This window comes from Lissotriton vulgaris, chromosome 10 (genome assembly GCF_964263255.1).
Source record: "Lissotriton vulgaris chromosome 10, aLisVul1.2, whole genome shotgun sequence".
Taxonomy (NCBI): Eukaryota; Metazoa; Chordata; class Amphibia; order Caudata; family Salamandridae; genus Lissotriton; species Lissotriton vulgaris.
The window spans coordinates 895,816,036-895,843,004 of NC_141698.1; the positions used below are offsets into that span (position 1 = coordinate 895,816,036).

At 45.9% G+C, this 26,969-nt stretch overlaps 1 protein-coding gene across 2 annotated transcripts in view; it reads right to left on the reverse strand.

The window, feature by feature from the left end:
• FAM133B (family with sequence similarity 133 member B) overlaps positions 1 to 26,969 on the reverse strand; it is a 210,657-nt gene that overhangs the window by 26,210 nt on the left and 157,478 nt on the right. Inside the window, exon 10 of one of the 2 annotated variants that reach the window (XM_086941868.1) lies at positions 14,048 to 14,122. The exons of the other annotated variant lie outside the window; for it this stretch is intronic. Within the exon in view, the coding sequence (XP_086797994.1) occupies positions 14,048 to 14,122 (75 nt within the window). The remainder of the gene's footprint in view (positions 1 to 14,047; positions 14,123 to 26,969) is intronic. 2 annotated transcript variants of the gene reach the window in all.

Sequence of the window (26,969 nt, forward strand, 5' to 3'; positions counted from 1 at the left end):
GGCCATGGCAGGATAGACCGTGGCGAAACAAACACCAGAAGAGAGTGGGCAGTGAGCCCTCTAGGGCTAAGGAGGTCTTGTGCTGCTTGCTGGGACTCTCTCCCCATTACTGTGGGGCGTACCACGCGCTAGAGGGTAAAACACACGTATAGGAAGCGAGCGCCGTGTTTATAAAGGAGGGCAGGCTTTACGTACTCACCCTAGAAAAAAAGTGAAGGCACCTTCAATTGGTCACCAGCAATCTCGTTGTTTATTGGCGATGGAGATTGGAAACGTTTACCCCGGTATCTTATTGGTTATATAATTATTTACCTCTTGCTCATTGGATAACACTATCACCAGACATTTTACCACTAAATAGCTGTGTCCTTCGTTAGAAGCGTGATTTCGATTACGTCACCTGGACAGACGCCGAGGAGGAGTCTGCACGCGTCGGAAACTGATTCAGTCAGAAGAAATAGACAGACGGGACGCACCCTGTTCCCGCATCGTCTCTGTTCCACCTATCTTGCACTTATGAAGACACACTACGGATAACACTTCCCAAACAGCTCGGAATCACAGGTCTGGGCACCTGCACTGCCTCATCCATTATTGCCAGCCTCCCCTTCTTCCCTCACACTTGGTACCCGGCTGGGTCCAGCGTGAGTATCCTTATTCCTTTTACACTTGACCGGTGTCTTTCACTTCGCACACGTGGCTGCGGATACCAACTGTTATTTTTTCAGATGTCCCTATATTATTAGGTCCTGAAGAGACCCTGCATCTTTGGAAGGGTTGAAACACCGTCGACTAAAAGAAAACTAATCATTACACCAGCACTGATTATTGTTCACAGTGTCTGAGAACTCCGTTAAAAATATAAATGGTCGTTTTTTCAATATAATGGAAACCATACTATAATTGTCACAAATGTCACTACTCCATTTCCCCTTTGTTTCAAAATTGTCACTGGGGACACTAAGCACCAATCTTTGTATATATTTGAAATCTGTCCTAATATTTGTTATAAAGTACAAATACGCAATCACACTGTACTCGGCTTCCTTTATGTCTGAAACCCACTTGACCCATTGGCATTGCCATTGTGCATTTTGATTATCTATATAACTTGTTATTGTCTCCACAAGAACCGTTGTTTCTTGATAGACAATACACACCCTGGTTCTTTGTGAGTAGGGTTTCCCTTGTGCTTGTCGAATAATTCCTCTACTCCGCAGCACGACCTATCCTGCAGAGTCCAAAGCTGAATTAGTAGCGCAGGAAGCTGTTAAACTAGATTTTGTGCCGATCACCACCAAAACCAGAGATGATGCACTGTGCAGAATCCAGTGTTCCTCTTGCTTGCTGCAGCCTCTAAACACCCCACTTCCTTAATTCGTTATAGAGTGGGTGGAGTCAGTAAACCTCCCTGACATCATCCCACTATGTGATGAGTTAGAGAAGGGCTGAGTGGCATGGCTCCACTCCTTGAATGACGTGAAGCTCCTAGCGTTGCAGGGCTTTCCATGAAGCGCCTGGAGGCTAATCTGATCAACACGTTATTAAGGGGTGGAGCTCAACCCAGGAGACTAGTACTTTGCAAGGTTGAGGACCTCACAGGCCTCAGGGCTTTGAGATTGTCAACCAGTCAATTGACTGATGGAAGATAGGCTTTGCAAAGTGCGCATCCAGATATTTGTTTGTGTCTACGACAGCTGGTAAGTGCGTGAGCGCATAGGTATATGTGCGAGAGAGTGAAGTTATGTGGTTCAGAGTGACTGAGGGCATGAGTGAGTAATGATATCCTATTTAGTCTTAGTGAGTGAAACCAGATTACCCTCCCCTTTAGCAACAGAGATATTATACACCAGAGACTGAAAAACGGTGCTCTGAGAATGCAGTAAAACATTTTTTTGTCTAAACTGTGTTTTTAGGGATTGTACTCTCGTTTTTGGCTAGGAGAGTGAGTAAGGTTTTGGAAAGACAGTATTGTTAGAGGGCAAAGTTTGTTAGGCCTTTACCTGCAGGACTCCAAAGTGAGGATTGAGCCGGTCTCCTGAGAGATTCTGAATTGAGGAGCAGCCTCCAGCCGCCTGCCCAGAAAACATTGCCTGAGGTTGCATGGACTTTATATAGGCTGCTACTGGATACTACATGTGTACACTGATTGGTGGTTGTATCTGGTGTTTCTATTGGTTTAGGGTTTGTGTTCTCATTGGTTGAATATTTGAAGTTGCGGATTGGTTCCTGGGTCAGTGACTCTATTGATGTAGGGCTTAGGGTTAGTGATCTGGTTGGTGGATATGTTTAGGGTTTTGGATTGGTTCCTGGGGCTGGGCTCTCTATTGGACGTAGGGCTTAAGGTTTCCTGCATGATTGGCTGCCGGGGTTAGGCTTTCTATTGAACGCAGGGTTTAGGGTTTCCTGTAGGATTGACGGCTGAGAATAGAGTTGGGACTAGGGCTGGGGTTAGGCTTTCTAGTGGATGTAGGGTTTAGGGTTTTGTGTCTGATTGGATGCTGGGACTAGGGCTGTGGAATGGCTGTAAGGGCTTGGTCTCCCACAGGTCCTAGGGCTAATGGTGCGATTGGTTAGGGATAGGGTTCCCATTGGCCAAAGGGATCACCTAATTACTAGAGCTATTTAAGGACAGGGATCAGGGCGTCTCAGCCTGGACATTGAGGACAAGGGCAATTGCCTGTTTGTGACGGGTCAGGATTAGGGCCAGAAATGCTGCCCAAACATCAAATACAGCAGCACCCACCCATCCCATCCACAACCAGAGTAACAAACTCACAGCACATGTACTTTTTTTTTACCTCAAACCAACCCAATACAAAATTCAATGTCTCAGCACTCACTACAAACCCCCACAATCAACACTTAATACAACCTTCTATCCCAGGGTTAACGCATTTCCACCGTCACCTACAAATAGTACACAACTCTATCCTATCACACAATAACCAATCCACTTATCACTAACACATCCCAAATCCACACCAAACTTAACTATACCGAATCCAGACACACACTGCTTGCTCTAATCACTCAGAACAGACCCCCTGTCTCTAAGAAACCTATACTCAGGCTTCCATAATTTCTCCAACCAACACCCTCCTCTTCTTTCTACCACAATAACACAACCGCCCAACACTTACATTCCACTGCACCACACATATTACCTCTTGCAGCAATAAAGTCTAAGACAAGCACTTAACTCTACTTCATCCCCTCTTACACACAACATACTCTACTCACAAACACATCACCACCCCTTCACCTTACAACTTCCCCTCACAAACATTACTATACAAACAAATCCATCTCATAAAACAAATACACCAGCACCTTGTTTCACTACTCCTCAAAAACAAAACATAACACCCACACCAGTATACCAAAATCTCTCAAGCGCAACACCTCATAATACTTTCCATCACAAACTACAAGCATACAAGCACCTTTCAGACTACACAAAGCAACAAACTCCAATGCCAAGCTTTCTCTTTCACTCTACCTAACACATATACAGCAACACAGCAATTATCTTTTAACCGCCTCTCCTTCACTGGACAATTTACTAAATGATCCACATGCTGCACATCCACCCCTAACTCATACACCTTCCGCCCTAAACAGACGTAAACAAAATAAGCAACGTTCCATACCTCACACCTTCGCTTCTCCATGTCTAATGCACAAGGTTACACTAAGAAAACAACACAGCGCACCAACTCTCAACAACTGTCTCCACCATGCACACATGCAGACCCATCAAAATGCCTTCTTAGCCTGCTGATTGAGGAACACGATACAGAACAGATACACAATTGCTATCTTCATACAGCTAATACCAACACTAATAACACACCTGCTACAAAATCACACTATCGCCAAAGCACATTCTTTACACTGTCTATTAATAAATGCTTGATCACTCTCTAAAAACAAACATCACATCTACGACCTTCTCACTGACACAAAACCTGACATACTATTCATAACTGAATTATGGTTGGCAGATATGGCTCCAGTCCTTCATGAAGGTGTTCCTTTGGGGTATCAAACTATCACCAAAAAACATATAGGCAAAAGAGGAGGTAGCCTAGCTATTGTGTTCAGACAAACATTATATATAATTAAAGCGGACGACGTCTCCATAAAAGTTTGAGGCCCTTTTCACCAGATGCAATACTACAACGTCTTCCTCCTGTAATTTTCTGCTCCTTTACAGACGTTCACATAGCATTGCGACATCCCCAGACACACTTCTAGACACAGTTTCAAACCTGATAATATTACACTCCAACCTATGCGTTCTGGGTGACCTCAACATGTGTTTGACAAACCCAATATGCCCCATCTAAAAACAATCATCACTGGCCTAGACGCAATGAGCCTGCATCAGATCGTCCACAAACTCGCACATTGCTGGACACATCCTAGATGTCATTTTTGCAAATAGAGAACTAGTTACCTTTTAAACGACTACTTCGGTCGTATGGTCAGACAACAATTTGCTTGCTTTCCAACATAAAACAACATTAAGTGGCTCACCTAAAACCACCTAACGTGCATCTACCTATCAACCGTGGAACAAAATCAATTTGGAACACAGAGAAACACAACTAACATCTAGTACAGATCTAGACACAAAATCTGTTCAAAAACTATATGAGTGGCTACAGGGAGCTTTTGACATCCTGATACCACTAAAAACAACACAACAAAACAAAAGAAAACTAGCACCATGGAGAAATACAGAGATAAGAGAGATAAAACAACTAATTAGAAAGCTGCAACATGCTTGGCTCAAAACAATCACCATTCAAGGCAAACTTCGCCTACAGAAAATTAACAGATTATACAAGTCAGCTATCAAAAAAGCTAAGAAAAGGTACTATTCAGACAGAATTCAAAATGCGAAATGTGCAAATAGCAATTTTTTTTAAATTCTCAATGAATTTCGAAAGCCAAATTGCCTAGAAGGAGCTCATTCCGTTACTCTATATTTCACAGACAAACTGGCAAATCATTACACGGCCAAAGCAGACACGTTGGACTCGTACTTAAAACAAAGAGAAAGCACCAGAACTGACCCTTTTCCAAAACAACAATCCAAAAATACCTTAACCCAGCCTCTCAGTTACTTCGAACACATTTCACAAACGAATTAATGGACCTGGCCAAAGCAAGCAGGCCTGCCGGCAGCTTTTCGGACCAGTGTCTATTGCAAACCTTCAAGACAATTCTTCTAACAACCTTTGCTACCACACCAGAAAGAATCATCATCAACAATTCCTAAACTACCGGAATATTTCCAGAAGAACTCAAAAAGTCATACATATGCCCATTACTGAAGAAAACAAACTTTGACCCGCTGAACCTTGACAACTACAGCCCAATTACAAATGGACTTTTCTTGGGCAAACTGATAAAAAGAGCAGCATTAGCCCAGATGTCGCAATTTATTGAAGATAATGCCATACCTGCAGACTTCCAAACGGGATATAGTCCAGGAAGAGGCACAGAATCTACCCTCCTTGACATTTGGGACGACCTGAAGGACACAGTTGACCGCAAAAGGATTGCTGAGCTACTTCTCTTGGACCTCTCGGAAGCCTTTGACATGGTTCGCCATGACACTCTGATACAAAGACTCTAAGAAGCCGGCATAGAAGGGACTGCTCTAAACTGGATTACATCCTACCTTCAAAACAGAACTAATGTCATTCATACCCCCCTGTCTCGCTTAAACTGTACTTCACAAAAGCAGAGGTACTTCAAGGCTCTATCGCCTCGCCCATGCTTTTTAACATCTACATGAAGTCATTACCGGCACGGATCACTCAATTTCACCTCACGTGCTATAACTATGCAGATGACACACAAATATTCCTTCAACTGGAATGCCCAAAAGACATTGGAAAGTGGCAAATTTTCAGTTGTCTCAGAGTCGTGGATTAATAAATGATGAGGAGCCATGTCAAATTGAATGCTTCCAAAACGGAAATACTCCCATGTGGGGATTGGAAACATTATGAGCAGCTCGCCGTGCGGCCTGATGATCTGGGAACAGCGCCTAAAGTATCAAAGAACGTAAGAAACCTCGGCATGACCATAAACTCCAACCTATCAATGAATGCCCAAGTGGACAAACTATCTTTGTTACTATAAATACTCTGCGACAAATCTTCCCCCATTTGGAATTTCCACACAAGGGCTAGGCTACCATCTCTCTTCTTCTGTCCAATCTCGATGAAGCCAATAGCCTCTACCACAGTTCACCTTTAATGACTATCAATAGACCAGAACGGATTCAGAACTCAGCTGCCAGAATACTCTTACATATAAAACCACAAGACCACATCTCCCCTGCCTTGAAAGCCCTGCATTGGTTACTGGTTACCAGAAGATCGATGTTCAAGCAGCTTTGTATCACCCACAAAGCGATACATGGAACAGGACTGCTCTTCATCAGGAATAAAATCACCAAACACATTCAACAAAGAAATCTCTGCGCTAGAGTCGCACCTCACCTCAAAATCCTAAGGTACAAGAAAAAAACCATGGGAGGCACATCCTTCTCTGTTCAAGCAGCCACACTATGGAACTCCTTAGCCCCCAATGTAAGATCCCCAGATATCCACCTTATCTTCAGAAAACTACTCAAGAATTGACTTTTCCACACATAACCACCATACACAAACAGAAATATACAGCATATCCCTCAGTATATAAGCATTTATTTGTACTAAAGATATGTACCTGTATATGTGTATTGCGTTGTATAAACGTGTAGAATAATTATGTTAAGAAATACAGATATTCATTAGTTCTGACCACTAATCCTTTATGGGTTCTGAAGTAAAGTGCTGCTCGCCGAAAAAGGGCTTTTGACACCTCGCCAGGGGTAGTAAGTGCTGTATAAATGCAATTACAATACAATCCAAGCATGTGTGTGCCCACTTGGGGGAGCTGCTGCTGAATGTCTCTCTGGAAGCTAATGCAACATGTGGTAGACTTGCTGGTTTTAAAATATTCCAGGGCCAAATCAGCTTTGTGCACAAAAAGCTGTGCATCACCAAATGGCAAATCTATTGTCGCTTGCACATTCGTGGAAAACGCCATCAATCGTAAGTAGGCATGGAGACGCAAAAAAACAGAGAAGCCTATGGTCAGCGCAATGGAATCATCATCATCTAGACTAGACTTAATAAGGGTTCTGAAGGTATCCTGGCCATATCGGAACATCTCTGAAAAATGATTTTTAAAGTGGTCTGGTAAAAAAGGAATGATTAATTGGGCCATGCTCCAAAGGGCGAAGGGTATCTTCCTAAGAGTCAAGTAGAACTGATGGTTTTAAGGGCAGTAAATCAGTAAAGATCTTCTTGCTCCAATTTCCATCTTTTCAGATTTTCTAAATGCCCCCGTGGGTATGCTCCTGAAACTTGCTTTGAACTTGCACTATCAAGCTCTCAGGAAATGGAGGGGATGACAGGAAAGAAGAGTCTCCAGGCATTGGTCAGTGCATCCATGCCACCAAACTATTGATGACTGGGAGAGAAGTGGGTTACTCCCAGGTCAACATAATAGGATACATCAAAGCCTAGTTAAACTGTAAATGAGGTTTTGTGGCCTGCGTTGCTAGCTGAAAAAACTCAGTAAGGAGGTTGGTCTTAGCAGCCATGGGGATAACCGTATGGAGAAAACTCAGGAGGGACATGGCCAGTAGGAAATTCTATCTCCAGTTCAGGGGGTATGTCTAAGTCACTAACTGTTTCTAACCCTAAAAGGTGAGCAGTGTCAGACTGTAAAGGTAGAATGACTGTCCATCAAGACTGTCATCCATGTCATGTATTCCCATTGGGTCTGAATCCAAACCAAAGAGTTCATGCAGTTTCCCAACACCGGCCTTTGGAAGTAATAGGTTGTCTTCTGTAGCTCACACGTTCCTGGGATAGGCATAATGGCATTCAATCGTACAGTCATGTTTAGATCTGTATGAGATAAATCACCTCTGAGTGAGATATGTCTATATTATTTAGTAACCTACAATGCCTCAAAATCTTTAGTAAATTTCTGGAAATAAATATCCACAGCTTATATAATTTGTCTTTACCATTGTATTACAACTATTTACAATGGCACGTGCCTATATGTCCACTGGTAGTTAATGTATTGTCAACAGCAGTGTTTGTTTTTCTCACAGATGTTTTAGAGCACAATCTGGCTTTAAGCCACAGCCTACTTTCAAATATACCTCTGCAACCCACATCAAGGGAGTTAAGCCTATATCTTGTTTAAGATGGAGACCTTCTTCAAAGCCAATTTGTAAATGGTGTGCAACATAATTTTTTAAAATGCACAATTACACTTGTCTCCAGGAAGTATGCTATTGCTATGCTATCGACCCACATGTGTACACACAGCACCTCTAAACTCTATAAGGACTATGGTGTTATCACTGATGTCATCCATTTTATTTGCGATATAATTAGTGATCGCATTTAACATATCATGAGTTATGTTTCACGTCAGGTCATAAGAGGTATATGGCAGGGTCGCATGGTACATTTAGCTCAGTAAAGTATTACTGGTGAATTTCATAGGTAATTTGTTTTTTAAACAATAGTTGTTACCTATTTCAACACCTAACTAGAACGACATTTTGACCTTTGGTGTTTTCAGTGTTTTATATAAAAAAATCCAAAAAAAAGGAGAATGATCACCCCCAAAAGATACCACAATGTCAAACTCTTTGTCACCGTCTCTGGTGCTGAGAGCTTTTTAAGCTTTGAACAGACAAGAAATGTATGTTACTTGGTATTTCAAGGCTTTGCTTTTTCTGCAGAGGCTGCAAGCGGAGATGTGGTATTCAGACTGGAAGAAAAAAGGCATCTAATGCCCAAAATACAAATAAAGATTTACTACATAGGCATTTGTGACAGAATCAAATGTGGCCGCAAAGGAAAAGATTAACAACGGAACAAATCAAAAGAAGTCACACCAAAGATGAAAAATGATGAGTACAGTGGAGAAAAAACAGCTTGAACTTAAGCTAGTCTTTAGATAATTAGCTCTTCTAGCAAGGAAAGCTATGAAAAAAAGAAGGAAAAAAAATAATGAAATTGCTTTGCTGATGCCGAACATGCTGGAACTGTAATATCTTTATCAAAAATAGACTAGGACACTTGTAACTACGTTACAAAGGGTTGTATAGATAACCCTCATAAACGCTATGATTCATGTTGTGCGGTTTATCTTGGTTCTCCGCCCCAAATAGACGTTGTGGCATTTATCATCGGGTGATCTATTGTGCTACATGCCAGCCTCAAGCCTGAGGTCACCTCTGGAGTAGCGTAGCAGTGTCTAGATATGTATAGGTACCACCACGAAGGAAGGTTAATATTAAAAAACAAACCTACACCCAAGCAACTACTTTATTTATAGACAGATGTGATTTGTTATTAAAAATAACACATGGGTATACTTTTGGATCGAGCAACTGGATCCTCGCATATCACTTAAAACACACAGTCAACATGTTTCTGCTCCTTGCCGCCCAGCCGGGTCTATGGAGCATTCGTCAGGACAAACAGATTAAGATTATACTCACACTTTTTGTGCAGTATGTCAGGGGATGTAATTATACCCACCGTAGTTTTAATTCAAGGCTCAATTTACCTGAAATAGAAATCACAAAATCAAATATTTGTCAATTTTTCAGATATTCTTGGTGTACCTCTGCATGTACGTTTTTAGCTACCTGGCACCGTTTTGGTGGTCAATGATTTACAAATTTTCTGTACGGACATTATTTGCCCGGTATATTTATTATTCACAGTTTTAGCATTTGCGGGGAGACTATTCGGCGAATCACAATGGGGAATCTACTCATGCGAACAGTGGGGCACAATTTTCAAAAGACAGTAAACGGTGATGGTATTTATTCACACGTTTACCAAATTGTTCTTGTTTTAAATTGAAATAGATATACTTAGTTAGTTCATAATATCTCACAGAGTTACGTGCAAACTTGATAGCGGTTGTTTCTTACTCACTCTCACTGTGTTATAGAAACGTCACTCGCATTATATCGTGATAGAGGTCATGGCGCTGATACCCACGACTATTACAAAGTACCATATGCATACCCTTAGTGAAGTATTTACCTCATTAGTAGCGATTTTTTGTGTCCTCGGGGGATTGGACATTTGGGTCCCAGGCTGCAAAAGGGGTACAAAATATTACTGTTACTCAGGTCTTGGTTACCCTCACGAAGACATTAAATGGATGCTTGGGCTCGCGTAACTGCTGCGTGGCTCTCCTCACCCGCAGTGGAAGGCGTATTCCGCGTCTGGTGCTGGCGCTGCCCCCGGACGCGGAAGCGCCGCCAGTGTCTAGTTTTTCTATTCTCAAATTCATGGTAATAGAGAGCGGACACTAGGCGTTGTTTGGCGAGTTGTTTGTCATAGAAAACGGACACTAGTTGGTAGTGTTTTAGTTAAAGGGGAGTCCCCATATTAATATATGTTCAGTTCAGATCGACGTGATTTTGTTATTGGTTGTGATGCAGTATTGCGACACAATTGTTGCATGGAAAACGATGGTTCGTTAAAACTAAAGGCCATGTCAACAATATTGTATTGCATTCTTTGTATGGTATGATAATGTATTTGAACAGGTACTGAGTCATGTGTATGTAGGATATTATGCAAATTGGTGCCAAGGGACATTGTCATTAAGTCCACACTGGTGGGTTTTAAGTCTGTTTACCCATCTGTGTTCCTTCTCATATAGGATTTTCTCAGCATTACCTGTCTTATCTTTTAACATTTCGATTACTGTCCATTTTAAATCTTCTGCTTTATGGCCTGTTTCAACAAAATGGGTGCAAAGTTTCGTGTTGTTTTTCTTCAGCTTGATGTTACTCTTGTGCTCCCCAATTCTTAACTTTACATTTCTGCAAGTCATTCCTATGTATTGTTTACCACAGGGACATGTAATCATGTAGATTACATGTGTCGAGTTGCAGTTGGTATGCTGTCTTTGGGTCCAAAGTAATGTCTCTGTCAATTGTAGGGTTTTAGTTGTGGTTGTTAGATTGCAGGCGAGGCAGGTCCCGCAAGGGTGGTGTCCTGTTACGATGGCCATCTCAGTGTTCCTTGTGATTTGTTACTTTGGACGAGTGTGGAAAAGTATATCTTTCAGGTTTCGCGTTTGGCGATTAGCGAATCTGGGTTTGGGCCATTTTAGAATCCCTGATGTCAGTATTCGCCAGTTCTTGTTCACCAGTTTCTGGACCGTGTAGGTTGCCGGGCAATATGCCGTGACACATGTGACCAGATCTCGAACAGGTTCCTTTGTGATAGTTTCAAGTAAGGATGTTCTTGGTTGCTTGCTTGCTCTGTTGCGGCATTTTGAAATAGTGGCCTGTTTGTAATCGCGACTCTGGAGTTTTAAGCTTAGCAGAGTCGGGATTACAAACATGCCACTATTTCAAAATGCCGTAAGAGAGCAAGCAAGCAACCAAGGACATCTTTACTTGAAACTATCACAAAGGAACCTGTTCGAGATCTGGTCACATGTGTCACGACATATTGCCCGGCAACCTACACGGTCCAGAAACTGGTGAACAAGAACTGGCGAATATTGACATCAGGGAATCTAAAATGGCCCAAACCCAGATTCGCTAATCGCCGAACGCAAAACCTGAAAGATATACTTGTCCACACTCGTCCAAAGAAACAAATCACAAGTGGACACTTAAGGAACACTGAGATGGCCATCGTAACAGGACCCCACCCTTGCGGGACCTGCCTCGCCTGCAATCTAACAACCACAACTAAAACCCTACAATTGACAGAGACATTACTTTGGACCCAAAGACAGCATACCAACTGCAACTCGACACATGTAATCTACATGATTACATGTCCCTTACATGTCCCTGTGGTAAACCATACATAGGAATGACTTGCAGAAAGGTAAAGTTAAGAATTGGGGAACACAAGAGTAACATCAAGCTGAAGAAAAACAACACGAAACTCTGCACCCATTTTGTTGAAACAGGCCATAAAGCAGAAGATTTAAAATGGACAGTAATCGAAATGTTAAAAGATAAGACAGGTAATGCTGAGAAAATCCTATATGAGAAGGAACAAAGATGCGTAAACAGACTTAAAACCCACCAGTGTGGACTTAATGACTATGTCCCTTGGCACCAATTTGCATAATATCCTACATACATGTGACTCAGTACCTGTTCAAATACATTATCATACCATAGAAAGAATGCAATACAATATTGTTGACATGGCCTTTAGTTTTAACGAACCATCGTTTTCCATGCAACAATTGTGTTGCAATACTGCATCACAACCAATAACAAAATCACGTCGATCTGAACTGAACATATATTAATATGGCGACTCCCCTTTCATTAAAACACTACCAACTAGTGTCCGTTTTCTATGACAAACAACTCGCCAAACAACGCGTAGTGTCCGCTCTCTATTACCATGAATTTGAGAATAGAAAAACTAGACACTGACGGCGCTTCCGCGTCCGGGGGCAGCGCCAGCACCAGACGCGGTATACGCCTTCCACTGCGGGTGAAGAGAGCCACGCGGCAGTTACGCGAGCCCAAGCATCCATTGAATGTCTTCGAGAGGGTAACCAAGACCTGAGTAACGGTAATATTTTGTACCCCTTTTGCAGCCTGGGACCCAAATGTCCAATCCCCCGAGGACACAAAAAAATCACTACTAATGAGGTAAATACTTCACTAAGGGTATGCATATGGTACTTTGTAATAGTCGCGGGTATCAGCGCAATGACCTCTATCACAATATAATGCGAGTGACGTTTCTATAACACAGTGAGAGTGAGTAAGAAACAACCGCTATCAAGTTTGCACGTAACTCTGTGAGATATTATGAACTAACTAAGTATATCTATTTCAATTTAAAACAAGAACAATTTGGTAAACGTGTGAATAAATACCATCACCGTTTACTGTCTTTTGAAAATTGTGCCCCACTGTTTGCATGAGTAGATTCCCCATTGTGATTCGCCGAATAGTCTCCTCGCAAATGCTAAAACTGTGAATAATAAATATCACGGGCAAATAATGTCCGTACAGAAAATTTGTAAATCATTGACCACCAAAACGGTGCCAGGTAGCTAAAAACGTACATGCAGAGGTACACCAAAAATATCTGAAAAATTGACAAATATTTGATTTTGTGATTTCTATTTCAGGTAAATTGAGCCTTGAATTAAAACTACGGTGGGTATAATTACAACCCCTGACATACTGCACAAAAAGTGTGAGTATAATTTTAATCTGTTTGTCCTGACGAATGCTCCATAGACCAGGCTGGGCGGCAAGGAGCAGAAACAGGTTGACTGTGTGTTTTAAGTGATATGCGAGGATCCAGTTGCTCGATCCAAAAGTATACCCATGTGTTATTTTTAATAACAAATCACATCCGTCTGTAAATAAAGTAGTTGCTTGGGCGTAGGTTTGTTTTTTTAATATTAACCTTCCTTCGTGGTGGTACCTATACATATCTCTGGACACTGCTACGCTACTCCAGAGGTGACCTCAGGCTTGAGGCTGGCATGTAGCACAATGGATCACCCGATGATAAATGCCACAACGTCTATGTGGGGCGGAGAACCAAGATAAACCGCACAACACGAAACATAGCGTTTATGAGGGTTATCTATACAACCTTTTGTAACATAGTTACAAGTGTCCTAGTCTATTTTTGATAAATGTATCTAACCTGGGGAACTGACTAGACACCTATTCCTCCTCCCTATTTTTGATCAAGAATGGAACTGTAATATCACCTATGTACTAAAATTTAAGGAAATGGAGTTCTCGATTTTGAAATAAAATAGTGTTTCAGGATCCTTTTTTGCAGCAGGTAACTCTTAAGCTTTTGAACAAGGAGAAGTCCCTTCCACAAGAAACACTTCATGTAATACAATGGAAAGAGAGAAAATCTTTAAAACACAACCATCTGCTTATTACTGCATATCAGCTTACACTATATGTTGGAATAGGAATTTCACTTGTTTTTTCTCTTTCTTCACTGCTCCTTTTTTTCTTTTTCACTTGCATCTACAAATGTAAAAAAAAAAAGAAAAATGGTGGCATGTTTTCAGGTTTACATTATGTACATATTTTTACAGTACAATTAAAGAGATTATGGCACCATAACAAGGAAAATACTTCATATGACAGACATAACGTTCCCCTTTTTCTTTTAAATTCAATTTCTCAACTTCTTTTTTTAACTGGTTCAGAGCGGAAGACGGCTCTGTGCCGCCCTCCACACCAGCGCTCCTGTAGAGGACAGCTCAAAGCAGTCCTCTCACATGAAGCAGGAATGTCCTTTTACTGAAATCCGCCTCAGGAGATGGGGAAAAGGTTCTACAGCACCTGTGGACAATATATTTTCAATGAAATGCCGATTTGCTCGCAGAGCGCACTGACGTTATTACAATGAAAAGGGAAGGAAATTAGCCAATCAGCTTATTTGAGTGCATTGGTGCCATATATCAAAAGGGCACGATTTAGATAGGAGAGATCTTATTGGAAAGGGAAGAATCCCCCCCATGCCAATGGTACCTTTCCCAAGTGGATCCCTGCATGGGGATCCCCACAGAAGGGCGATCCCCAAGCACGGATCCACTCCACGAGACACCAGGGACTCTGTTTGAGGGGGGGAAGCTGACCATGAAATGGGCTAGTCCCCCTCCCATCGCCAAGTCTTTCAGCCCCCCCACCCCCGGCAGAAAGCCCACTTGACACCAGGGATTATTTTATAAGGCCATAAATGGGTAGGTGGCGGCCCACCCAGGCATCAGGTCTAGGCCTCACCCACCCATATAACCGCCAGCAGTCTTTCTGTCGCCCTTTAGGGACAGATTGGAGGTGTCTTCCTCCAATTAATTGGCCCCCGGGAGGAGCAGAAAGCCCATAGACCACAAGTGCCTATATTTGGATGAGGAGCACCTACCCCGGACGGAAAAGTCTTTCTTCCTCCTCCAGGGGGCAGATAGGAGGTTCTTCCTCTAATCTACTCATACGGGTGGGGCAGAAAGGCCACTAGACACCAGGTATTTATCAAATAGAGCCATAAATGGGGGTGGCCCTCCAAGGCATCAGGCCTAATCCGTCCACCCACCCATACAACGGCCCACAGTCTTTCTGCTACTTGTCAGGAGGAAATTGGAGGTGCTTTCCTCCAATCTACCTCCGCCGGGATCAGAAAGCCCACTAGACCATCAGGGATTATAATTGGAGGGTGGAGCAGACACCGTTGGGAATGAATAATGCTCCCCACTACCCTCAAGCCCAAAAGTCCTTCTCTCCCCAGGGTCATTTTGGAGGTTTTAGGCACCTGGGCTGATATTTTTTGTGGAGAACGAGTGAGGGCAGCCCGCCTAGGCATTGTGCCTAATCCCACTCCACATATGACCCACAACTGTCTGTCTCTACCCACAGGGGGCAGATAAAGGGTATCTTACTCCAACCTGCCCCAGCAGGAGGGGCAGAAATCCCACTAGGCACCAGGGAGTTTTATTTCTACTGCTACTTGTCCACACACAGGGCCAGTCTCTATCTTTAAAATTATTCAACAGTCTTTCTGTGCCTTGGGGACTAAAGAATCCCACCTTTTTGGCAAGAAGGGTATTTCTGATTTGGGATTTTTTTTTCATACATATTTGTTCCCAGTATCGTCCTACTTCTATCCTGAATGGCTACACTTTTCGGGCTTGTGGCAGCTGCCACCTGGAGACATTTCTGAAAACTAGACATCTAGGGGAGGACAGGTTGGTATGTATTGAGTGGACCCCACAAGGTTTTCTTATCCACAATGCCCGGCAATCCACAAAGTTTGCCTAAAACTGAACAATTTCCTTGCATTTCTGTGATGAAAACTTTTGAAATCAGCAGGAGTGCACATGTTTCCTACCACCCAACTTCCTACCACCCCACTTATCCCAATAACAATGCTACCCCATTTCTGTGACATGGCCTAGTGTTAGATTCGAATAGCAGGATATATGCATTATTACCAATTGTATTTCCCTGCATTTGAGCCTTCCAAATCTAAGCCAGTGTGTAAAAAAGAGGACATTTTGAAAAATACCCTGTAAATCATCTGCTCATCAGGGTAGCGACATTTTCAGAAATGTACAACTAACCAGTGCTTCTAAACTCAGTATCTTGTGCCCATTACAGGAATACATGGGTTACCTTCATACCTATTTTTCACACTTCATATTTCACCACATGAGCTGGTCTAGGCTCAGTACACAATGAAAAACCATTGTAAGGTACAGCTCAGTTTTTGGCTCTGGGCACTTCAGTTAGTTGGAGAAACTACAAACCCTATATATCCCCATAACCAAAATGTTACAGATGAACACATTGTTAGCAGGGAAAGTGTAACACAACAGTACTGTTTGTTATTTCTTGATGCATCAGTTGTACAAAATAATTTTCTTTAGTATTTTTCAAATCCTCATGAAACAGTTGGCTATACTCACAAATTGATTTTTCTTGGCCCACCAATCTTGCTGACTGTTAATTAAAACATAACATACTCTCCACTAACCATTTATTAATGGAGAATTGCAGTTCTTCCATTACAGCATAAAGAATGTTGGTGTTATTATGGTAAGTTTAACAACCCTTTTCTGAGGAGACAAGTTAGCCTCCTCAGCTAACAAGCATTGGACAAGCCAAAAGGTTTCCCTTATGCCTGCGTAGTGGGAAGAAATGTTCTTCTAGGATTAATGCTTCGAGCCCATTGACACGTCTAAGTGAAGTAATGGCTATCAAAAAAGCGGCATTCCAAGACAGAAATTGGAGGGAACAATTATGTAGTGATCCAAATGGTGGACCCATAAGTCTTGTAAGAACAATGTTAACACTCCACATAGGTGATGAACTCGAGGTGGAATTACTCTTTTAAGGAGTTCCAAAAAACCTTTGATGACTGGTACTTTAAACAAAGACCAAAAACAAGTGTAGCCTGTTTTGATATAGGCGGCTACTGCAGTCAAATGTAATTCTATGGAAGTGAAAGCAAGGCGAGAGAGCTGTAAATGGAGAAGGTAGAAAACAATGGTTTGTAAGGCAGCATTAAATGGATCAATAGACTTATTACGGCAGTAAAAGCCAAATATTTTCCATTTAGCTGCATAGCATGCACTAGTTGTAGTCCTGCGAGCTTCTTTGAGAAAGGTCATGCATTGAGGTGGGAGATTTAGGTAACCAAACTCAATTACCCGAGGAGCCAATGGCTGCCTAATTTCTCCATAGTTCTGAGTGAGAAGGTCTAGCATGAGAGGAAGCTTATCTGCTGTGTACCCCAGGGATCCTCCCTCAGCCCGACGCTGTTCAACATTTACATGGCCCCGCTCGCACACGTAGCCAGACAGCACGACCTCAACATAATCTCCTATACCGACGACACTCAGTTGATCCTCTCCCTCACTAAGGACCCCATCACAGCCAACCTCCACGAAGGAATGAAGGCCGTCGCCGACTGCATGAAGACCAGCCGTCTGAAGCTGAACTCGGACAAGATGGAGGTCCTCATCCTTGGCTCCAACCCTTCAACCTGGGACGACTCCTGGTGGCCGACGGCACTAGGGGAAGCCCTGACACCCACCGACCACGCACGCAACCTGGGAATCACCCTCGACTCAACGCTTTCAATGACCAAGCAAGTCAACGCCGTCTCCTCCTCCTGCTTCAACACCCTCCGCATGCTCCGCAAGATCTACAGATGGATCCTGACAGATACAAGAAAGACAGTCACCCAGACCCTCGTCAGCAGCAGACTCGACTAGGGAAACACCCTCTATGCGTGAGCCCCGACCAAGCTTATCAAACGACTACATCGCATCCAAAACGCCTCGGCAAGACTGATCCTCGACATACCACGCCATGGTCACATCACTTCCCACCTGAGAAACCTGCACTGGCTCCCCTTCAACAAGAGGATATCCTTCAAGCTCCTCACCCACGCACATAAGGCACTCCACAATACTGGCCCAGCCTACCTCAACAGACTGCTCTCCTTCTACATCCCCAAACACCAGCTATGCTCCGCCGACCTCTCACTCGCCACAGTCCGGCGCATCCGAAGAACAAAGACCGGTGGGAGATCCTTCTCCCACCTCGCCGCCAAAACATGGAACACCCTCCCACTGAGCCTACGACAGACTCAAGATCAGCTGACCTTCAGGAGGATACTCAAGACCTAGCTGTTCGATCAGTAGCGCCCCCCCCAGCGCCTTGAGACCCTCACGGGTATGTAGTGCGCTTTACAAATGATTGATTGATTGATATGTGGGGAACTACTGACAGTTTGAGTAGTGCTGTGAACCATGGCTGCCGAGCCCATGAGGGAGCTACTAGAATGAGTGTGATGGATGTTTGCCTGAGGCACCAGTTACTTACCATCAGTAACGATATATCTGTAAGAAACATTAGTTAGTGTTAGATTCCTTACCTTAGAATATCCTCAGGCCTCAGACTGGATCCGCAAAGTTTTTGTCAGCAGTACCCCTGCACGTCGGTAGGCATCGTCTGCGGCTCCGAGTCCATCGTCGTGATCGCAAGGATGATGTTGTCGAAGTACTTAGACGCCGCCCTCGCGCGCTGATGTCAGTTCTGTACATAGCTTTTCGTGCCAGGAATGCAGAGCCATGCAAGAAACCGACACTGGTGCCATGAAACTAGGGCCCTCAAAGGAAGATACCTTAACCCTAGATACCAGTTCGCAGAACGGGGAGGATGGGTGAGGCGGTAAGGAATCTAACACTAACTAATGTTTCTTATTGATATATTGTTACCGAAGCTAAGTAACTTGTGCATTTGAAAAAACAAGTTAGTGTTAGATGCCTTACCTTAGAATAGATACCCCAGCAATATCAACCCCAGTGGAGGGTCTGCGAACCAAGATCACACAAGGAAGTCCTGGAAAACGGAACAGCCGAAAAAGCTATCTCTCTGGACTTGGCTGTCCAGGCAGTAGTGCTTAGGAAACGAGTTCAGCGAGGCCCACATAGCTGCCTGACAGATGTCCTGCAAGGGGACTCCCTGACCCAGGGCAGTAGTAGCCACCGTAGCCCGAGTGGAATGGGCACGCAGCCCCACAGGAGGCTCCTTTTTCGCCAAGAAATAACAGACCTTGATGCACAAAATGACCCACCGAGAGATGGTCCGCTTGTGCACCGCCCATCCATTCTTAGCGCTCATGTAACCAACTAAGAGCTAGTCGTCTACCCGGAACTGGCGTGTGCGGTCTAGATAAAAAGAGCGCATGTTTTGGGTCCAGACGTGGATCCTCTCTTTCTCTTTCGAGGGATGAGGAGGCGGAAAGAAGGTGGGCAAGGGGATGGACTGCCCGATGTGAAAGGCCGTAACCATCTTGGGCAGGAAAGAAGGACGAGTCCTCAGAACAACTTTGTCCGGATGGACAGAGAGGAAAGGAGACTTAGAAGACAGAGCCTGGAGCTCGCTCACTCTTCTGGCAGAGGTGATGGCAACCAGGAAAGCAGTTTTAAGAGTCAGAAGGCGAAGAGGACAATTATGAAGTGGCTCAAAGGGAGCGCACATCAGATAAGTAAGTACCAAGTTCAAGTCCCACTGAGGCATCACGAAAGGAGCAATGCGTTTCAAGGATCTATTTACAACAGGAGATTTGAAAAGAGAAGGCTAATCAGGAAGCCTTATGAAGGCTGAAATGGCCGAGAGATAGCCTTGATAGTGCCCAGAGCAGAGCCCTGCTGGACAAAAGAAAGAAGGAATAGGAGAACCTCTGAAAGAGGGGCAGAAAGTGTGTCCACAGCCTTTGCTGTGCACCATGCCACACATCTGTTCCACTTGCAGGTATATACCGTTTTTGTGGAGGGACGCCTGGCTGCCACAATCACATCACAGACTTCAGGAGGCAAGTCAAATGGCCTCAACTGTCGCCACTCAATCTCCACGCATGTAGGTGGAGACTGGACAGAGGACCGTCCCCTGTTGCTGTGACAAAAGGTCCTCCTGAAGAGGCAGACCAATCGGGTGATCGACTGACATACTGAGTAGCTCGGGATACCAGTATCTTCGTGCCCAGTCCGAAGCAACAAGGATGACTTGGGCTCGGTCGCGTCAAATCTTCTTCAGCACTCTGGGCAGAAGTGGTTTAGGCGGAAAGGCGTACAACAGACCGCAGCTCCACTTGCGACGAAACTCGCCGCCTTGGAAATTCCAACGCGCAGAACTGATGACATTGCGCGTTCTCTTCGGTGGCGAATAGGTCTAACCAAGGGTCTCCCCACTGCTGAAAGAGACCTTGCGCCACATCCGAGTTCAGACGCCATTCGTGATCCATCATGCACCGGCGGATGAGTTTGTCCGCCATGGCGTTCAGGGATGTCCAGAGGTGCAGAGCCACCTGACAAAGGGTCCACGATCCCACGCCGCCCTGTTTGTTGCAGTAACATTACATTTCCCCGACAGAGGAAAGGAATGCCTTCAGTGTAAGCCAGATCGCCCACAGCTCCAGAAGTTTGATATGGAGCCAGGAATCTGCCGGAGACCAGAGGCATCTGATCTCCGCCTCTCCCATGTGGCACCCCCATCCCAGAAGGGACGCATCCATCACCACTGTGTGCTCCGGTTGGGGTAGGGAGAGGGATCTGCCACTGACCCAATCGCGGTCGGTGAGCCACCACTGCAACTGTCTTGCAGTGCCTCCGAGATCAGGACGTGGGAGGACAGGTTGCCCTGATGCTGTGCCCACTGGAACTTTAGGCCCCACTGCAGAGCCCGCATCCGTCACCCGGCGTGATGTACCACCAGGATGCCGGAGGCCATGAGCCCCAGGAGCCGCAGCGTCAGCCTAACCGAAACTCGGGATAAAGGCTGAAAGATCGGAATCAGAGCCTGAATATCCTGAACCCGCTGCTAGGGAGGATAAACCCGAAACTGCTCAGAGTCCAGAACCGCTCCGATGAAGAGGAGCTTTTGAGAGGGGCACAGGTGTGACTTCGGCACGTTAATGGAGAGCCCCAGCGAGTGCAGGAGATCGGGCGTAGTCTGGAGGTGGAAGACGACTGTCTGGGGCGAGCCCGCCTTCAATAACCAGTCGTCGAGATAGGGGAAGACTGCAACCCCTGATCTGCGCAGATGAGCTGCGACCACCGCCATCACTTTCGTGAACACCCGAGAGGCACTGGTGAGACCGAAGGGGAGCAGGATTAACTGAAAGTGCTAGTGAACCGCAGGTAGTGCCGGTGGGCCGGCAGGACAGGGATGTGGAAATATGAGTCCTGCATGTCCAACGCTACCATCCAGTCTCCAGGGTCTAGGGCAGCCAGAACCTGAGCTAAAGTCAGCATCTTGTACTTCTCCTTGTGGAGGAAGCCATCGACGCTCTGGAGGTCCAAGATAGGGCGCAGGCCCCCTTTGCCCTTCTTGGGAACCAGAAAGTAGTGGGAGTAGCAACCACGTCCTACTTCTGGCCCATGAACACGCTCGATGGCCCCGTTGACCAAGAGGGCTGTAACTTCCTCCTGCAGAAGCTGCAAGTGATCCCCCGACATGTGGTGGTACTGCGGTGGCATGGCTGGAGGGGTCGCCTCGAAGGGGAGGGAGTAGTCCCTTCGGACGATCTGCAGCACCCACCTGTCCGAAGTGATGGTACACCAGTGGACGAGGTGATGAACAACCATGCCCCCCACTGGCGTTGAATGGGCCTGAAAGCTCGGACTAGGAAGGGTTTGAGGCAGATGCTGCAGATGCTTACCGGGCCTCTGACCCCTGCACCGCCACGGCGGTTACCACGACCGCGACCACGTTGTGGTTGGTTCCGCGGCCTGGACAAACATGTGGGGGCACCCCTTCCTTGGCCACGAAAGGGGCGAAAAGCAGAAGTATGCTGGCGCTGGCCTGACAGGCCCAAGGACTTGGCCCTAGCCCTGGAGTCTTTGAAACACTCAAGGGCACAGTCGGCTTTGTCACCAAAAAGGCGACGGCCATCGAAGGGCATGTCCATGAGCGTGGACTGGACATCCCCCGAAAAATTGGCGGACCTCAGCCAGGCGTGGCGACAGATCGCCACCGTCGTGGAAATTGCTCTAACCAACGAAGCAGTGGTATCAAGTCCACATCTGATGGAATAAAGTGATGCATCCCGCCCCTCAGCAAGAGCTTGGGTGAGCTGTGCCTGAGCCTCCTCCGGGAACTGGGTCAGCACGTCCGCAACCGTATTCCACAAAAAGTGAGTGTAACGGCCCAAAAGGCAAGCGGCGTCGATGGACCACAACCCCAAGCTAACTGAGGAGAACAGGTTCTACCCAAACTGGTCAAGCCGTTAGGATTCCCGATCTGGAGGAGCAGACAGGAATGCGGTCTGGGACATAGAGGCCTGGATCACCAGGGTTTCGGAGTGGGGTGTACGGAAAGAAAGCAGGGGTTGCCTGGAGCTCGGTGGTGGCGTCGGGCCACGTTCCGATCCACAGGGGGCACTGTGGAGGGCTTGGACCAAGTGCCCATCAGAACATCTGTGAGGGCCTCATCGAACGACAGCAGAGCTTATTGGCGGTTGAAGCACCTTGGTGAGGAGATTAGTCCTCACGGCCGCAGCAGGGAGCTCAAGAGCCAAGGCCTTGGCTGCCCTGCGCAACACCACATCATATGTAGCACCCTCCTCCGTAGCCACGGAGGGAGGAGAGATGAAGCCAGTGTCAGGCGAAGTGTCAAGACCACTGGCACCCCCCAGCTCGTCTGCCCAGTCCGGACTCAACTGGCACTGTTGTGCGGAGGGTCCTCGGACCACTCCCAGTCCTCCCCTTCATCTATGTCCTGATAAACAGGCAGGAATGACACTGGACCCGGAACGGGGCTGAAACCGGGGGCGTCGACGTGACTCCATAGGGGTCAGCGCCAGCGGAGGAGTCGTGTGGTCAACTGGATCCTACGGGGGCCTGCGGCCTCGGGCACCGAACTCGGCGCTGGGCCGAAGCCGCCGGCTCGCTAGGACCCCCAGTCAAGCCTGCGGGCCCCGAAAGGCCTCAACGGAAGGAAGTGAGTCCTCATGGCCACGAGTAACTCACGAATCTCCTCCGGTGGCGCACACAGCCCATGGACCGAAGGTTATGGGACCGGCTGCGGCTCCGCTGGAGCCGCGTGGTTGGTGCCACCCGAACCCTCTGCCAGGTCGCGCGAGGGGAGTCAGAAGAGCGATGCCGCCTCATTGACTTCTTCTTAGAGTGCCTCAACTTACCTGAATGCGAGGACTTGTAACCCAACGAACGTTGTGGGCTCTGGCTCCGCTACCGGCCCCTCGATTTCCTCATCGACCGAGACCTCGGGCGGCGCAAAGCTGACTGCCGGAGCTCGAGGAGCTTGCGGGACGGCTCCCGCCTAGCCTTCGACGTCAAGGCCCGGCAGTCGGGGCACAACTTGTCGTCGTGGTCGGCCCCTAGGCAGAAGAGACACCGGCGATGGAGGTCGGTAATCGACATCAGTCGGTGACAGGCATCACACTGCTTGAAACCGGGCATCCCTACCGGCACCAGGAGCCGAAGTCGACTCGAAAGGAGATAGTCAAAAAGACCAAAAAGTTTGTCAAAAAGTGACTAAGGGTACTAGCTCTTTACCGGATCTGCGCTTACTGGCGCGGAAAAAAGAAGAACTGAAGTGCAGCGCGCGAGGGCGGCGTCTAAGTACTCCAACGACGTCATCCCGGCAAACACGACTCCGACGGACGCGGAGCCGCAGACTACGCCTACCGAAGCACAGGGGTACTGCTGACAAAAACTTTCCGGATCCAGTCTGACACCTGGGGATGTTCTAAGGTAATGAATCTAACACTAGCGTGTTTCTCTCAGATGTTCAAAAACCAGAAAAGGAGGGAGAGCAGAAAGGCGTAGGCAAATATCCCTAACCAATTCCTCCATAGAGTATTGCCCTTGGAAAGTAGGTGTGGGAACCTGGAGGCAAAGCCTGGGCATTTTGTGTTGTCCGCAGTTGCGAACAGATCTAATTTTGGAAACACCCACTTGTGGAAGTAAGGGAGAAGAACTTTGGGGTGGAGCCCCCACTCGTGGCAACAGTGTCTGCAGAGTCTAGGGCACACCTAATGGAATGTTAGAATTGAGCTTTCCCTTAGCTACAAGCTCCTGCTCTCTTTTTATGGTCCTCTGGGAGTGTTGAAGGAGTTCCTCCATTTCGTCCTAGTGGGCATGATAGCATCTGCCTAATAACCAAATAGTATTAGCAATATGCCAGGCATTGGCGGACTGCGCTGCTACCCTTTTGCCAGATGCAAAAAGAACAACTGATGGACGGAATGCTGAACAATGTCAAACATTCAACCTCCAGTACAAAGATCTGGGCCTAAATCCATCGATTTTTTGCTCATGATGCCATTCCAGTTTTGACCATATGGAAATCAGTACGCTGGCCCGGTGGAAAATTCTGCATCTCTATTTCTAACTCAGAGACCTGGATTGAATTACTTATCAACCCTAAGCATGATAAATATTAGTAGCATGCTGAGAATCCCTTTGAGCATGGGGCGGTATTGGCAGGAGCGTTGTGTGGATGAGAGGGTTTCCATGAGGAACTCATCCACCTCTTGTTGTACATGTAGCTTTATGTTGTGGAAAGTGTTTGCTGCTCATAAAGGAGCCTTGGACTGCTCTGAACCCCCCCTCCCCTCCTGACCCCCAGAGTGTGAAGAACCCAGAGGTTAAAGTTGTAGAGATTCCACAGATAGCAAAGGGGAAGCAGGAGAAGGGAGTGGAGGATGAGCAGGGGGCAGAGGAGAGGTGGCTCAGTCGTGTTGTTTAGGCTTTTTGGGAGGGATGGGCACAGGAGTGTTGATAGTCTCCTCAAAAGTTAATTTCCTCTTGTGAACAACCGAGTCCTTCGGCACCTGGGAAGGCTTTGCTAGGATAGTTCTTCCTCCAAAGACTCTATTTCTAGAGCATTCTTACGCGTATTACGCATTGTCAACTGGTGATTATGGAAAAATTAAAAACGTTTGGGTTCTCAGAAGATCAATATAATAGACTCATGAATTTAAACCCAAAAATAGGTGGCTCTAAAGACCTTAATAATACTAGCCACAAACAGCTAGTTAAAATCCTGAACTTAAAAAAGAAGATGATTAGAAATGAACTTCATGCAGAATTCCTAATTAATTATCTAAAAGAAGGAGTTATCCCGATAGGGCTACAAGTACGAAATGAGCCCGGTTTATTCATTGAGCACCCAAAGTTCATAGAAACCTGGACACTTATTGCCAACCGATGTAGCCGAGATTGGCTTATATTAATTATAGAAACGGCTCAAGAAATCATTGAATTGGAAAAACAAGAAATAGAAAAACTTGAAGCAACATTAAAACAATCTCCTGCATTAGAAGACGCTAAAAAGAAACTTGAAGAAATTAATCTCGATGTTGAGGGATATAGAGAATACCTTACCAACAAGAAACTTAAAAAACTTAAGAAGGATTGCAAATGCTACTTACCAGTATGCATCTGTTCTTGGCATGTAGGGCTGCTGACATTCATATCTGTGCATAGATCGCCGCCTAGTGTTGGGTCCGGATGATTGCACATTGTTGTCCTGGAAGAGTCCTCGAAGTATCACGAGATAGGTGGCTCCTCCCCTGGACTACAGTGCGCATGGGCATCGCCTCCATCCCCAGATTGTTTTTAGCCATTGGCAGAGATGGAGTGAAGTGTGTGAGTGATGACCATGCTATGAGCATATACATATATACATATGAATGAAATACTGCAGCTGCTACAGGCGCCGGGGAGGAGGGTGGGCGATATGAATGTCAGCAGCCCTACATGCCAAGAACAGATGCATACTGGTAAGTAGCATTTGCAGTTCGAGGCATGTGGGCTGCTGAATTCATATCTGTGCATAGAATACATAGCAGTCCCTCCATTAGCGGCGGCCGCCCGTGCCAGCTGCAGCAGTCTGAAAAAGTGTTTTGAGAACAGCCTGACCAACAGCTGCCTGCTGTTTGGAATGCACGTCTACACAGTAGTGTTTAGTGAAAGTATGTGTGGTAGACCATGTGGCTGCTCTACAGATATCTTCTAAGGGAATGTTACCTAGGAAAGCCATAGAGGCCCCCAACTTCCTGGTGGAGTGGGCCCTTGGTGGGATAGTGAGAGTACGCTTAGCTTTAGCGTAACAGATCTGAATGCATTTCACTATCCACCTAGCGATCCCAGCTTTGGAGATAGCGTTTCCCTTGTGGTGTGTGACAAAAGCAACAAAAAGCTGCTTGGTTTTGCGAAAATCTTTCGTCCTGTCTACATAGTACATCAAGGCTCTCTTAACATCAAGGGTGTGGAGCATCCGCTCCGCCAGCGTCTCTGGGTTTTGGAAAAACACCGGCAACTCAATTGTCTGGTTTATATGGAATTGAGACACAACCTTGGGTAGGAATTTAGGGTTAGTACGAAGCACAACCCTGTTAGCATGCACCTGGAAGAAAGGTTCTTGGATGGTGAGCGCCTGCAGCTCGCTAACCCTCCGTAGCGATGTAATTGCTACTAAGAACGCGACCTTCCAAGTCAGAAACTGAAGCTCACAAGAGTGCAGTGGCTCGAAGGGAGGACCCATCAGTCTTGTAAGAACCACATTGAGGTTCCATTCTGGAGCTGGTGGGGTCCTTGGTGGAATGACTCTTTTGAGTCCTTCCAGAAAGGCCTTGATAGCAGGGACCTTAAAGAGTGACAGGTGTTGCCTATTCTGGAGGTATGCTGCCATAGCAGACAGGTGAATGCGGATGGAAGAGTACGCCAGATTGCATTGATACAGGTGGAACAGGTAACAGATGATGTTTTGAATGGAAGCATCTAGCGGGTCAATATCGTGGTTAACACAGTAGATGACAAACCTCTTCCATTTAGCCGCA